Here is a 13,162-nt window from a genome sequence, read left to right on the forward strand (position 1 = left end):
AAAGTGCTAAGAGTCATCCCACATTTGCCTTATTGTAGAAACAGTGCTCCCTGCCTCCTAAATGAAATCAGAATTCTTCTTGCCCATCTGTACATCAAAATAGCCATCTACTTTATTTTAAAATAAAGTATCTTCCACCAACACTTGGCTTAATTGCTTTTTAACTGCCAAAATCAACACCACAGTTATGGTTTGGGAAACAAATTGGGTGTAATTATTACTAATACCTGAAAGCTGTAGTTTTTAGAATTACAATTTTTGTTTTGTTTTGTTTTGTTTTTGTTGCTGTTCTCGTTACCCAGGCTGCAGTGTAGTGGCGGGATCTCGGCTCACTGCAATTTCAACCTGTCGGGTTCAAGCGATTCTCTTGCCTCAGCCTCCCCAGTAGCTGGGATTACAGGCATCTGCCACCACGCCTGGCTAATTTTTTGTAATTTTAGTAGAGATGGGGTTTCGCCATGTTGCCCAGGCTGGTCTCAAACTCCTGACCTCAGGTGATCCACCCACTTTGGGCTCCCATAGTACTGGGATTACAGGTGTGAGCCACTGTGCCTGGCCTAGAATTACAATTTAAACTACCATTTCAGTTTTTGTTTGGGAAAAAAAAGTTTATCATTTTCCTGTTCTTCACTCAAAAGGATCCTGAAAAATTAACTGTCCTCACAGTGAGGCCAGTGTGCTTACTGGATAGTACACAGGCCATGAATTCTCATGGCACCTGCTAGTCACTCAGTCTTCTATTGAGAAAGTCAGAATTCTGTAGGTGAAAAATCAGCCTATATTCTGGAGATGAAGGAATAGACCAGAAATCGATGTCTGAGCCAAGAGCGGGGCAACAGGGACAGTCCAAATATGATGGTGATTAACCAGTTTAATTTGATCTTTCCCTCCTTGGGGAGGTGTTTTTGCTATCTGGTGGCATATTTGCTTTATGGGTTATGGTGTTAAGTGTTATGGTAAGAAAGAAAAGCTGATGGAAGTTTCTTTCTCTACCAAAATATAAGAGGAACTGCTTGTCTTGGTGGAACTGCTGAGACTGGTAACTTTGTTGCAAGAGGGCCAGATGTGGTCTTCTTACTGGATCAGATTAATATAGCCAGGAAAACTTGCCATATAGCTAACACTTTGGCTAATGCATATTTCTGTTTCTATCTATCCAGATCATGAGACCGAATTCCTTTTCAGCTGGCAGGGAAAATTTTTAAATGTCATGGTCTGACTTCAAGGATCCCTTGATTCTTTAGCTCTATGCCATAATCTAAGCTGCAGGCATCCTGGACCATCTCACCTTCCCAAGGTCACATACTGGTCTCCTGTGTTGATGCGCATAATGCTAACCATTTCTGGAGACCAGAAAATGGAAAGGATCCTACATCTTGGTAAGAAATGTTGCTTGACAGGACAGAAGATAAGCCTAGAATACAGTGCTGATTGCTTCAAAGTCCCTAGATGTTCTTAGGTCTAGAGCAGAGGTTGGCAAACTATGGCCTGAAGGTCAAATCCAACCCCTTAGCTGGTTTTGTAAATAGTCTTTGTTTGTTTGTTTGTTTTGAGACACAGTCTCACTCTGTCCCCCAGGCTGGAGTGCAGTGGCATGATCTCAGCTCACTGCAACCTTCACCTGCTGGGTTCAAGTGATTCTCCTGCCTCAGCCTCCCGAGTAGCTGAGATTACAGACATGCACTGTCATGCCCAGCTAGTTATTTTGTATTTTTAGTAGAGATGGAATTTCACCATGTTGGCAAGGCTGGTCTCAAACTCCTGACCTCAGGTGATCCATCCACCTTGGACTCCCAAAGTGCAGGGATTACAGGCACGAGCCACTGCACCTGACCTGTAAATAAAGTCTTATTGGAACACAGCCATAACCATTTGCTTATGTATTGTTTATGGCTGCTTTCCTGCTACTGGGTCAGAGTATGGATGGCATGCAAAGCTGAAAATACTTACTCTGGTCCTTTATAGAAAAGTTTGTGAAGCCCTGATCTACAGTATGTTGGTATAATCCCTTGAAAATGAAGGACAGCTTGCTGACCCCTAGCACCTCCTGCATATTAGAGATGGCATATGGTTCATATGATTATTACACTTCTGGGTAAACCGCAAAGCTATCAGTTACAAGTAAAATCTAGAGTACGAGAAATCTTTCTGAGTGGGACAGGCTACAGTAGTATGGTTCAGCTGCCTGTGATCCTGGGGCATTAGAATGCTGCATATAGCTTGAGGTATGTCTCAATATAATCAGAGCATGCCCCAAATTCTGGAGCAAGGCCAGCCTCCTTTATGCAGGTATCATTCTTTCAGTAGACAATTCCCAGCTGGCCATGAGGTTCTGACAGATGGAAAATGTCTGACACCAAGGTAAACCAGGTGACCATGTCATAAACCCATCTTGAACAATTTTACTTGACCTGCCTAGCCACAAATACAGCATGCCTTCAACCAATAATGCAGCATGTAAATGCAAGACTGGGCTTACGGAGGTTCCAAAGGCACAAAATACCCAAATAGGCTAATGACAGTCCTTATCCAGTAGCCCTTCACTTAATTCACTACCTTTCTCCCTCACCCAGGACTATGCCTTCATGGAGGGGTGTCACTAATATATCAGCTAACAAATTTGAGAGACCTGGGCTTGGTTCACTTTTGATAGTAATAGCCAATAATGAGCTGCAAAAGCATTGTAGCTCCCCGCATCAAGAACTGTTTTGAAAGACAACATGAAGGAAAGTGTTCTGACTTGACAGAATTCCAAGCAGTTCATTTTACTGTCCATTATACCTTTTAGGAGAAAAACCCTAAGGTCAGTTTTTATCAAGTCTTGGGCAGTTGCTAATGGTTTATTCAGATGGATGTAGGCTTGAAAAAATGCTCTGGTCTCATCAGGTATCTATTCAACCAAAAATGGGTTTGCAAAATGATGAACAAGATCATTATGTGTTTGGATTCAGCACCACTTATGGATATCACCGTGCAAGTTTGGGGTGTTATCCTTTAGGATTGTGGTATTTGCTCTTCCCCAGCAATACATGTAGTACCAGAAAAACATGGTATTCTTTCTCCCACAGCCAAAACATACACGTCTAAGACACAAGGAGTAGAAATGTGAGTGGACTCTCTCAAGGTTATACGTAATGACCCACTGAAAAAAGTTTTATTCCTATCCCTATGACTCAAGCTCTCCTGACCCAGTTGGTTGGCATAATATGTAATGAAAAGTTCACTAAACTTGGTGATTATTTCTAGATGGTTCAAATAAAGGTCATTTAATCTTTTTTCTTTGTGGTTTCCTAGGGTTTCCAAATATTCTAGAATGACTATGTATTATTTCATATTAAAATTACTAAGGGGAAAAAACAAACAAAATATAGCCCCAGAAGCAGATTTTCATTTAAAATGGGACATAAGGAAGAAATTGTAATGAATGCAAGGAGCTGCTGACAAAGAGAGGTGGGGAAGAACTAGTTTCCCTTTTTCTTTGACAGTGGTTACCATGCAACATTCCAGAACAATTAAGGAAACATTTGGAATCTAAGCCTGATTTCCTTATCTGTAAAATGATCTATGTATCTCCTAAGGTATGTGAAAGAACACCATAAACTATCATCTCTAAAGGTATGAGTTATTACTATTTGCGGTTGGTGAGTGTCTTATGTGTCAGTGATTTCAAAGACAACATCAAAAAACAAGAATAAAAATCAGTTACCTTTGGGTTAAAATATCTACAAGACTGTGGTTGAGAGCCTCCAAATAGGGCTATGCGGTAGTCATGTTTCTTTCTTCTAGGTCTTGTGCCATCTACAAGTTCTTCTCGGTCCTCTGGAGACAGTAGATGGTACCTCATTCCACCTGTAGTAAAATACATGGCAACTCTTCAAGAACTTCAGGCACTAACCAGTGCTTTGAAAAGGAAATACCCAGACATAACAGGGCCTTTATTTCAGTAACTTTCTTTTATCATATCTTTATAGCATTTGAGGAAAGTGAGGGGGAAGAGGCAGGAGAAATGTATAAAGATCCGAGTACTAACCAATTCATTATTCTCAGCAATCACCATTATTCTAAGACTGCCCCACCCAGCAAGCAACTTACTATGTACCAGTGAATTATCTGGCTCCTCAAGCAACAGCTGTCAAAATAATATCCACATCTCCTAACCCAGTGGTTCTGGATCTTTACATTAGAATCACCTAGAAAATCTCTGAAACTATTTATACCTGGGATCTACCACAGACCAATTAAATAAAAGTCTCTAGGTAGAGTCTAGGAATTGGTATTTTAGAGGGCTTCTTAAATCTTGCCACTTAAAATGTGGTTCAAAGACCAGCAGCTTCAGCATTTGGGAGTTTGTTAGAAATGCTGAACCCCAGACCCTATCCCAGACCTACAGAATCAGCATCTGCATATTTAACACCCCACAGTAATTAGGAGGTACATAACACTTTCAGAAGCACTGTCTTAGATGACTCTAAAATGCAATAAGGTCAGAACTACTGTGATCTATCACGATCTTTTTCCTTCGGCAATTCCTTAATTTTGTCAATGCCACTTAACAATCAAAAACTGTTAAAGTATCATTTCAAATCAGTGTGGGAAAGGAGGATTGTCTATGTTAGACAACAATATGAAGAAAGAAATTATACCCCTACCTCATATTTCACTTTCAGTTCCAAATCAATAAAAATCTGAATATATAAACTCATAAATGCACTAAAAGCTTGGAAAAAAAACAGGCCCAGAATGGAGAAGCCTAAGAATGACCAAAAACATAGGAGCCAGAAAAAAATGTTCACACTTAACTATATAAAACTTCAAGTTAAAATAGTGCACAGCAAAAAGAAAAGGCAGAATTAAAAGATGACAAACTAGAAAAATATTTATAAATAATAAAAAAACCATTAAAAGATACTTTGTTAAGAATTACCAGCAACTTAACCAATAATTAGGTGAAGTATCTGAATATAGTTCACAGAAAAAGAACTATAACTCTTAAACATATGAAAAGATGCTTGAGTGCTCTAGTTAGAAAACAACAAATTAAAACCATACTTTTTTCACTTATCAGATTGGCCAAGATCAAACTGCCTGGATCACAGGGTATAAAATGGTTGTATCAGGGAGGCAGCACTCTCTTCCACTGATGGTGGGGATGGATGGGTATAACCATGGGAAGGGTGATATAGCCCAATCTACACAAATTATAAATGTATACACCCTTTAATCCAGGAATTCCCCTTTTTAGGAGTTTATCAACCTAAAGATCACTGTTAGGGAAGTGATTAAAAAATTATGCTATGCCTATACAATAGAACATTGTATGTGGCTGTTAAGATGAGAAAGATTAGTATGTACACATGGAATGATCTCCAATAAATAATATGGAATGAAAAAAGCAAGATGTAGGACAGTACACAGAGTGCAATACTGTTTGTGTTAAAAATGTATATTTTAATGTAAATATGCAAATTTTATACATGTAATTTATACATGGATATATAAGTAAATGACTGTATGTACAGTCTCAAGACTACCTCTGGAAGGGTATATACAAGATAATAATGTTAATCTCCAGGGTAAGAGAATGAGAGAGTAGTGAAAAGGGATATCAGGGAGACTTACTTTTCACTATGTGTCCTTTTAATATCTTTTGAACTCTACAATATTATCAATCTAAAGATAAAATAAGGCCATTTTATTTTATTTTTTTCTAGAGCCAGGGTCTTGCTCTGTCACTTAGGCTGAAGTGCAGTGGTGCCCTAACAACTCACTATAACCTCAAACTCTTAGGCTCAGCAGTCCTCTCACATCAGCCTCCCAAAGCACTGGGATTGCAGGCCTGAGCCAGCATGCCTGGTCCAAAAATTCCTGACACATGCAAAACTTTTCTATAAATGAGGCTATGTTTTGGGTCTTTATTAAAAGGATAGAGAAAGGAAACTCATTTGGAGAATAGTTGGTGAGTTAATGAACATCTTTATCAATATTTATCATTTCTTCCATTTCAGAGTTTGAGTAGAAGCTCTTTTGTATTCAAACACCTGGATATTTCAGAGGCCAAGGCAAGCTGATGCATGCTCTAGGTCAGGGATCTGAAAACTTTTTCTGTAAAGGGACAAATAGACTTTGTAGGCCACATATGGTTTCTGTGGAATATTCTTTGTTTGTTTTATAATCCTTTACAATTGTAAAAACTACATTAGCTCAAGTCTGCATTTAGCCTGTGGGTAGTTCTTAAAGTGTGGTTCCATAACCACCAGCATCAGTATCATCTGGAAGTGTGTTGAAAATCCTAATTATTGAACACTAGCCCAGACCTTCTGAATCAGAAACGCTAGGGAGGGGTTTGAGAGCCACTGCTCTAGGATGGTTCCACACTGGTTGAAAGTGGACTGTGTAGTCTATGAAGGCAATATTCCCAGTAAGAAAAAGGTAGGAGGGAAGGAGAGAGACAAGAGGGAACTGTTTCCGCCAATAGGCCATGGGGTAAAAGTGGCTGACAGTGGCCAACTGTGCTGACACACTGGAGGAGGCATGCCTTTGGATCCTTCACTGATGGGCCTTTTTTTCCCTCCCCAAGAATAGGGCTGGGGGACACTTTGGTAACTTTCTCTGAGGAGCTCGCTGTTGCTTAGGCTTATTCCTTCGTGAGTTATTCTTTCCAGATTTAGGTATAATCATTTGTAAATTTTCAGGGAAGTTGGCCTGGCCCTTTGTGGTGGCTTTGACTATGCACTTCATTTGTATTTTGTAGTTCGTTTTCTTTTAGATGTAAATTTTTTAGCTTAGTTTTATTCTATTTTTCAATCGTCATCTGTTTTTCTTCTACTCTGGAAAGGCAACAAAATCAGGCGGTAGGAAGACAACTGATGATCTGAAAAAGAGAGGCTAGAAGGCTTTTCCCAATTTAGCTCTGTCCAGGCCCCAAAGCTTGGAAGCATCTCAGCTGCTTATGCTTAGTCAAGGAGTAATAGAACAATCCACTATTATTTATTTTAAAAAAGGAAACACAAAACATTGTAATAAGCCTAGTAAGTTAAACTAAACAACAAAGCATCCTGCTCAAGTGTCTAATCCTCACAGTTGGTTGACTTTCTGAAATAATGCCGCTATCCTGTTTCTTAATCAGTTCAGAATCCATGTAAGAACTAAACACTAGATTCTGAGACTGGCTGGTTGTTTTCAACAGCCCAGACCATGTATGAAGACATAGAAATTCTAAGGCCAGCAAAATAACACACAGTTTGGGAATTGGGCATAACAAAAAACCTGATACTAGCATGTACAAAATCTAAGAGACAAAAGTCCTAATGTAAAGGCATCTTCTTGGTCCTGATTTTCTTTCCTCTCTGCATTTAAAGAGACAAGTGGCCACCTATGTTCTACCTTCTAAACACTCTTTTACATTATGGTTTTCCAAGACACCAGGCTTTGGTTCAAGTAGCTTTGGGGCTGCTCTTTTATTATTTTTTTTTCATTTTCTTGTACCCCTTAAATATAGGTATTTGTAAGGATGTGTCCTTGATGCACACCTCTTCTCCTTTTCCCTTGACAACCTCAACTAGGTTCAAACACACTTAGTCTTTTTCAGTTTTGTTTTCATTTAATTAAAAAATATGCCTTTACCACTTATGAACATTTTCATTATTAGATATTCATGTAAAATATTTTTAGTAACTATAGAACATTACATTGTATGGATATATTTTTTTTCCAATCTAGGGACAACATTGGGTCTACTTACCTAAAACCACATCATACTAGTAAGCAGTAGCTATGTGATAAGTCTAATGAAAATACTGGAAACCTAGAAATTGTTTTTATTGGCTATATGAGGCAGAGAAGATAAAGTCTTCGATCTGCTCAAGATAAGGAGTTGGAACTGAGATAAAGCTGGATCACTTGGATTGGTGGTTATACTTCTAGTGAAAGGATAGGCTAAGAAAAATATCTGCCCAATGGCAGAAGCAGCAGCAATAATTTTGTTTCAACTTCAGCTTCAGGTAAAGTGTCCCTCTTTTGAGAATTTATATTGACAGCCCTACCCTCATGCAGCTTCGAGGTTTGAATTTACCCTACCTGCAAGTCTAGGAAACCATAAGCCAAAGAAAACTCAAAGTAGTCCTGGATTGTTGTGCCCTATAGAACTCGGCAAAAGCAAACACCATTCTCCTATTGAGGAGAAGAGAGAAGACATTCCAGAGAACAGAGAAGACACTACCTAAACCTCCCAATATTCCTGGTGATTAAAGTCAATCAAATATAAGCATATCATTCAAAATTACAAAACATATAAGGAATTAAGCCACCAGAAATAAGTCAATAGAACCAACAAATAGCAGCATTGTTCTTCAGGGACTTCAGATACTGACATTATGAAACATAGAACATAAAATAACATTTGAAAAGTTTAAGGTAAAGCAAGAACTGAAAACACAAGCAAGGAAAAAAGACCATAAAAAATGACCAGGGTAGGCCAGCCTTGGTGGCTCACAACTGTAATCCCAGCACTTTGGGAAGCAAAGGTGGGTGGATCTATTGAGGCCAGGAGTTTCAGACTAGCCTGACCAGCATGGCGAAACCCTGTCTCTGCTAAAAATACAAAAATTATCTGGGTGTGGTGGAGCACCTGTAATCCCAGCTACTTGGGAGGCTGAGGCATGAGAATCACTTGAACCCAGGAGGTGGAGGTTGCAGTAAGCCGAGATTGTGCCACTGCACTCCAGCCTGGAAGCCAGCAAGACTCTGTCTCAAAAAAAAAAAAAAAAAAAAAAAAAAAAAAAAAAAAGCCAGGCTAATAAATAATACATACATAAAAGGAAAAAGATACAATTTACAATGGCAACAAAAGTATCTGAAGTAAATTAAGAATGCAGAACTCATAAGAAAATTACAAATTCTCCAGAGACACATGGCAATTTAAATGAAGGATAACAATAATTAAAAGGTATTAGAATGAAGTAGAAGAGAAACTGTGTGTATGTGTACCTACACTACACTTGATCTTAGCCAAAAGACTGAGAAGTGATGTGTGTACATATAGATAAATGGAAATTTAGTTTAACGTGTTTCAAATCAGTGGGAAAAAATGAATTATTCAGTAATGGTATTGAACCATCTTATCAGATATATTAGGAAAAATATTATTTATTTCACACCCAAATGATTTCAGTAAGATATACCCTTAAAATTTTTTTAAAAAAGAGAAGAACTCCTCTATAAGTGATAAATGCACATGAGGAAAATTTAGTTAATTTTTAAAAATCACCTTGGAATAGGGAAGACCTTTCCAACCACATCACAAAGGAAAAGACTAGTTCAGACTTAAAAAAAAAAAAAAAGGCCGGGCGCGGTGGCTCAAGCCTGTAATCCCAGCACTTTGGGAGGCCGAGACGAGCGGATCACGAGGTCAGGAGATCGAGACCATCCTGGCTAACATGGTGAAACCTCGTCTCTACTAAAAAAATACAAAAAACTAGCCGGGCGACGAGGCGGGCGCCTGTAGTCCCAGCTACGTGGGAGGCGGAGGCAGGAGAATGGCGTAAACCTGGGAGGCGGAGCTTGCAGTGAGCTGAGATCCGGCCACCGTACTCCAGCCTGGGCGACAGAGCCAGACTCAGTCTCAAAAAAAAAAAAAAAAAAGACTAGTTCAGATTTAATATAAAAAACAATATGAGATCAGACTCGCCATTTTAAGATCTTTTTTCTCCTCTTCTCTTGAAAGCTATCCCAAACGACAAGGTAACAAGAAACAAACACAAACTCTATCTTTGATAATTCTAAGAGACTTGCAACACCAAAACACAATTAATGAAGACAGCTAGCAGATGGAGTGTCTGTTTAACCTAAATGGTTGTGCCAGGAGACACCAATGAAAAGCAAGCCAAATTACCCTGCAGAACCCTGAAAAGGCTCATAATTGGAGATACTAAGTACCTAGAAGTGCAGGTAGGGATGAAAACAAGATAACTCTAAAATACTGAACAAACGACAATTGAACTTCCAGCTCTCCTTTCCCTGTTGCACAGTCAGGTACCCACTATACCTGTACCACTGTAGGACACAGGACTGGTCTCCGAAAATACTGAATGAGAAATGTTCCAGACTCAGGGAACAGCACAGAAAAGGATGGGAGTCTGAAAACATGGATTAAGGCCAGGCACTGTGGTTCATGCCTATAATCCTAGCATCTTGGGAGGCCTTGGCAGGAGGGTTACTCGAGCCCAGAAGTTTGAGACCAGCCTGAACAAGATAGTGAGACATCATCTTGACAAAAAAATATAAAAATCAGCTGGGCATAGTGGTGTGCACCTGTAGTCGCAGCTACTTGGGAGGCTGAAGTGAAAGGATCACTTGTGCTGGGGAGGACAAGGCTGCAATGAGTTGTGATTTTACCACTGTACTCCAGCCTGGGAGACTCTGTCTCAAAAAAAAAAAAAAAAAAAAAAAGAAAAGAAAAAAAAGAAAAATAAAAATATGGATTAAGTGAAAGTCTGAATAGCAAAATATTATCTCATCCAGTTCCTAAATGCCTACACCCAGCTTATAGTTCCCTGAGACAATATCTACAAATATTGACATCTGGGGGTCCCCAATTAAAAAAATGAACAGCTACTCTGATTATGCTACAGTTTAGCCCAAGAACTGAGATGCCCACTCATACATACAGCATGATCTATCAGTTTTGTAATAACTCACTCTCATATGATATAAAACCAAATATTTAAGAAAAGCTTCCAATAAAAAAAGGAAAAGAAAACTCAAAATATAGAAAATACAGACAACATAAGAAAACCTCAAAAGCACTACAAAGACTACTTTAGAGTGATAAGATATTGCAGCCATGAAATAATAGAGAATAAAAACTCCAGAAATTAAAAATTATAGCTGAAATAAAAGGGTTGAAAAAAATCAAGCTATCTCTCAGAAAAAGGCCAAGAGACAAAGATGGATAAGAAAAAAGAAAGAAAGAAAGAAAGAAAAGAAAGAAAGAAAGAAAGAAAGAAAGAAAGAAAGAAAGAAAGAAAGAAAGAAAGAAAGAAAGAAAGAAAGAAAAGGATCAGATTGGCACTAGACTTCTCAAAATAACACTGGAAGCTAGAAGATAAATTCTAACTGAAAATGATTTTCAGCATAATTCTATCTTCAGTTTAACTATGTTTCTTTCTTTTTTTTAATAGACAAGGTCTTACTCTGTTGCCCAGGCTGGAGTAATGCAGTGGCAGGATCAGAGCTCACTGTAACCTCAAACTCCTGGGCTCAAGCAATCCTCCTGCCTCAGCCACTGGAGTAGTTGGGACCACAGGCACATGCCTCCACACCCAGCTACGTTTTTTTTTTTTTTTTTTTTTTTTTTAGAGTTGGAATCTTGCTATGTTGCCCAGGTGAATCTCAAACTCCTGACCTCAAGCGATCTTCCTGTCTTGACCTCCCAAAGTGCTGTGATTAGAGGTGTGGGCTACTGTGCCCGGCCTCCTTCAATATTTTATGATAAAATAAACATATGAGATTTGTCAAGTCTCCAAATATTTACTGATCATATACTCCATCAGGAACCTTTTAGAGGATATATTGCATCAAACAAAAAGAATTAAGATAGAGGACGGCCAGGATCCAAGAAGACAACAGATCTAACAGGAGAGGAGTGAAATGGCTTCCCAGGATTGTGGAGACGGAAGCCCCAGGACAAGAACTGTGTCTCAGGTCTAGAGAGCAAGCAGTTCATATTGGAATAGGCAGAAGGAAGGTTCTACAAGGCATGTTTCCAAGAAAGAAAAGCAACAGATTGTTTAATTGCATAGACAATTTTATTAAGTGGCATTTTACAAAGGTGTTGAGGGGTTGGGACTTAGCGGGCAAGCAAGAAAATTAAAGCAAATGAAAACAATGTGGTAATTTTTATCTCTCGGCCAAAAAAGAAAAAAAATATATACTGTTGAAGAAAGAAAACGTGATCACAGTAAACTACTTGGCTAAGTAAAATAAAAAAGGAAACACTAAAAACAAAACTGCATGAAAGTTATTGTATACAAGAATAGAGAGGGGGCGGAGCAAGATGGCCGAATAGGAACAGCTCCAGTCTCCAACTCCCAGCGCGAGCGACACAGAAGACCAGTGATTTCTGCATTTTCAACTGAGGTACTGGGGTCATCTCACTAGGGAGTGCCGGACAATCGGTGCTGGTCAGCTGCTGCAGCCTGACCAGCGAGAGCTGAAGCAGGGTGAGGCATCGCCTCACCTGGAAGTGCAAGGGGGAAGGGGATCCGTTTTCCTAGCCAGGGGAACTGAGACACACAACACCTGGAAAATCGGGTAACTCCCACCCCAATACTGCGCTGTAAGCATACAGGCACACCAGGAGAATATATCCCATACCTGGCCGGGAGGGTCCCACGCCCACGAAGCCTCCCTCACTGCTAACACAGCAGTCTGCCGCGATCTATCCGCAAGGCAGCAGCGAGGCTGGGGGAGGGGCGCCCGCCATTGCTGAGGCTTAAGTAGGTAAACAAAGCCGCTGGGAAGCTCGAACTGGGTGGAGCTCACAGCAGCTCAAGGAAGCCTGCCTGTCTCTGTAGTCTCCACCTCTGGGGACAGCGCACAGCTGAAGACCAACAGGGGAAGTAGCGGGAGCCGGTGCAGACGCGAACGACTCTGTCTGACAGCTTTGGGGAGAGCCGTGGATCTCCCAACGCGGAGGTTGAGATCTGAGAACGGACAGACTGCCTGCTCAGGTGTGTCCCTGACCCCTGAGTAGCCTAGCTGGGAGAAATCCCCCACTAGGGGCAGTCTGACACCCCACACCTCACAGGGTGGAGTACACCCCTGAGAGGAAACTTCCAAAGGAAGAATCAGACAGGTACACTCGCTGTTCAGCAATATTCTATCTTCGGCAACCTCTGCTGCTGATACCCAGGCAAACAGGGTCTGGAGTGGACCTCAAGCAATCTCCAACAGACCAACAGACAGTCCTTCTGACTGTCAGAAGGAAAACTATCAAACAGGAAGGACACCTATACCAAAACCCCATCAGTACGTCACCACCATCAAAGACCAGAGACAGATAAAACCACAAAGATGGGGAAAAAGCAGGGCAGAAAAGCTGGAAATTCAAAAAATAAGAGCGCATCTCCCCCTGCAAAGGAGCGCAGCCCATCGCCAGCAACGG

The 13,162-nt window shown here is 40.2% G+C and overlaps 1 protein-coding gene across 4 annotated transcripts in view; it reads right to left on the reverse strand.

The window, feature by feature from the left end:
• The window catches only part of KLHL7 (kelch like family member 7), a 158,772-nt gene that overhangs the window by 20,133 nt on the left and 125,477 nt on the right, over positions 1 to 13,162 (reverse strand). For all 4 annotated transcript variants that reach the window (XM_030932887.1, XM_030932886.1, XM_030932888.1 and 1 more), the window contains one exon: positions 3,707 to 3,849. In XM_030932887.1, coding sequence (XP_030788747.1) covers positions 3,707 to 3,849 — 143 coding nt within the window. The remainder of the gene's footprint in view (positions 1 to 3,706; positions 3,850 to 13,162) is intronic.

This window comes from Rhinopithecus roxellana, chromosome 6 (genome assembly GCF_007565055.1).
Source record: "Rhinopithecus roxellana isolate Shanxi Qingling chromosome 6, ASM756505v1, whole genome shotgun sequence".
NCBI classification, from domain to species: Eukaryota; Metazoa; Chordata; class Mammalia; order Primates; family Cercopithecidae; genus Rhinopithecus; species Rhinopithecus roxellana.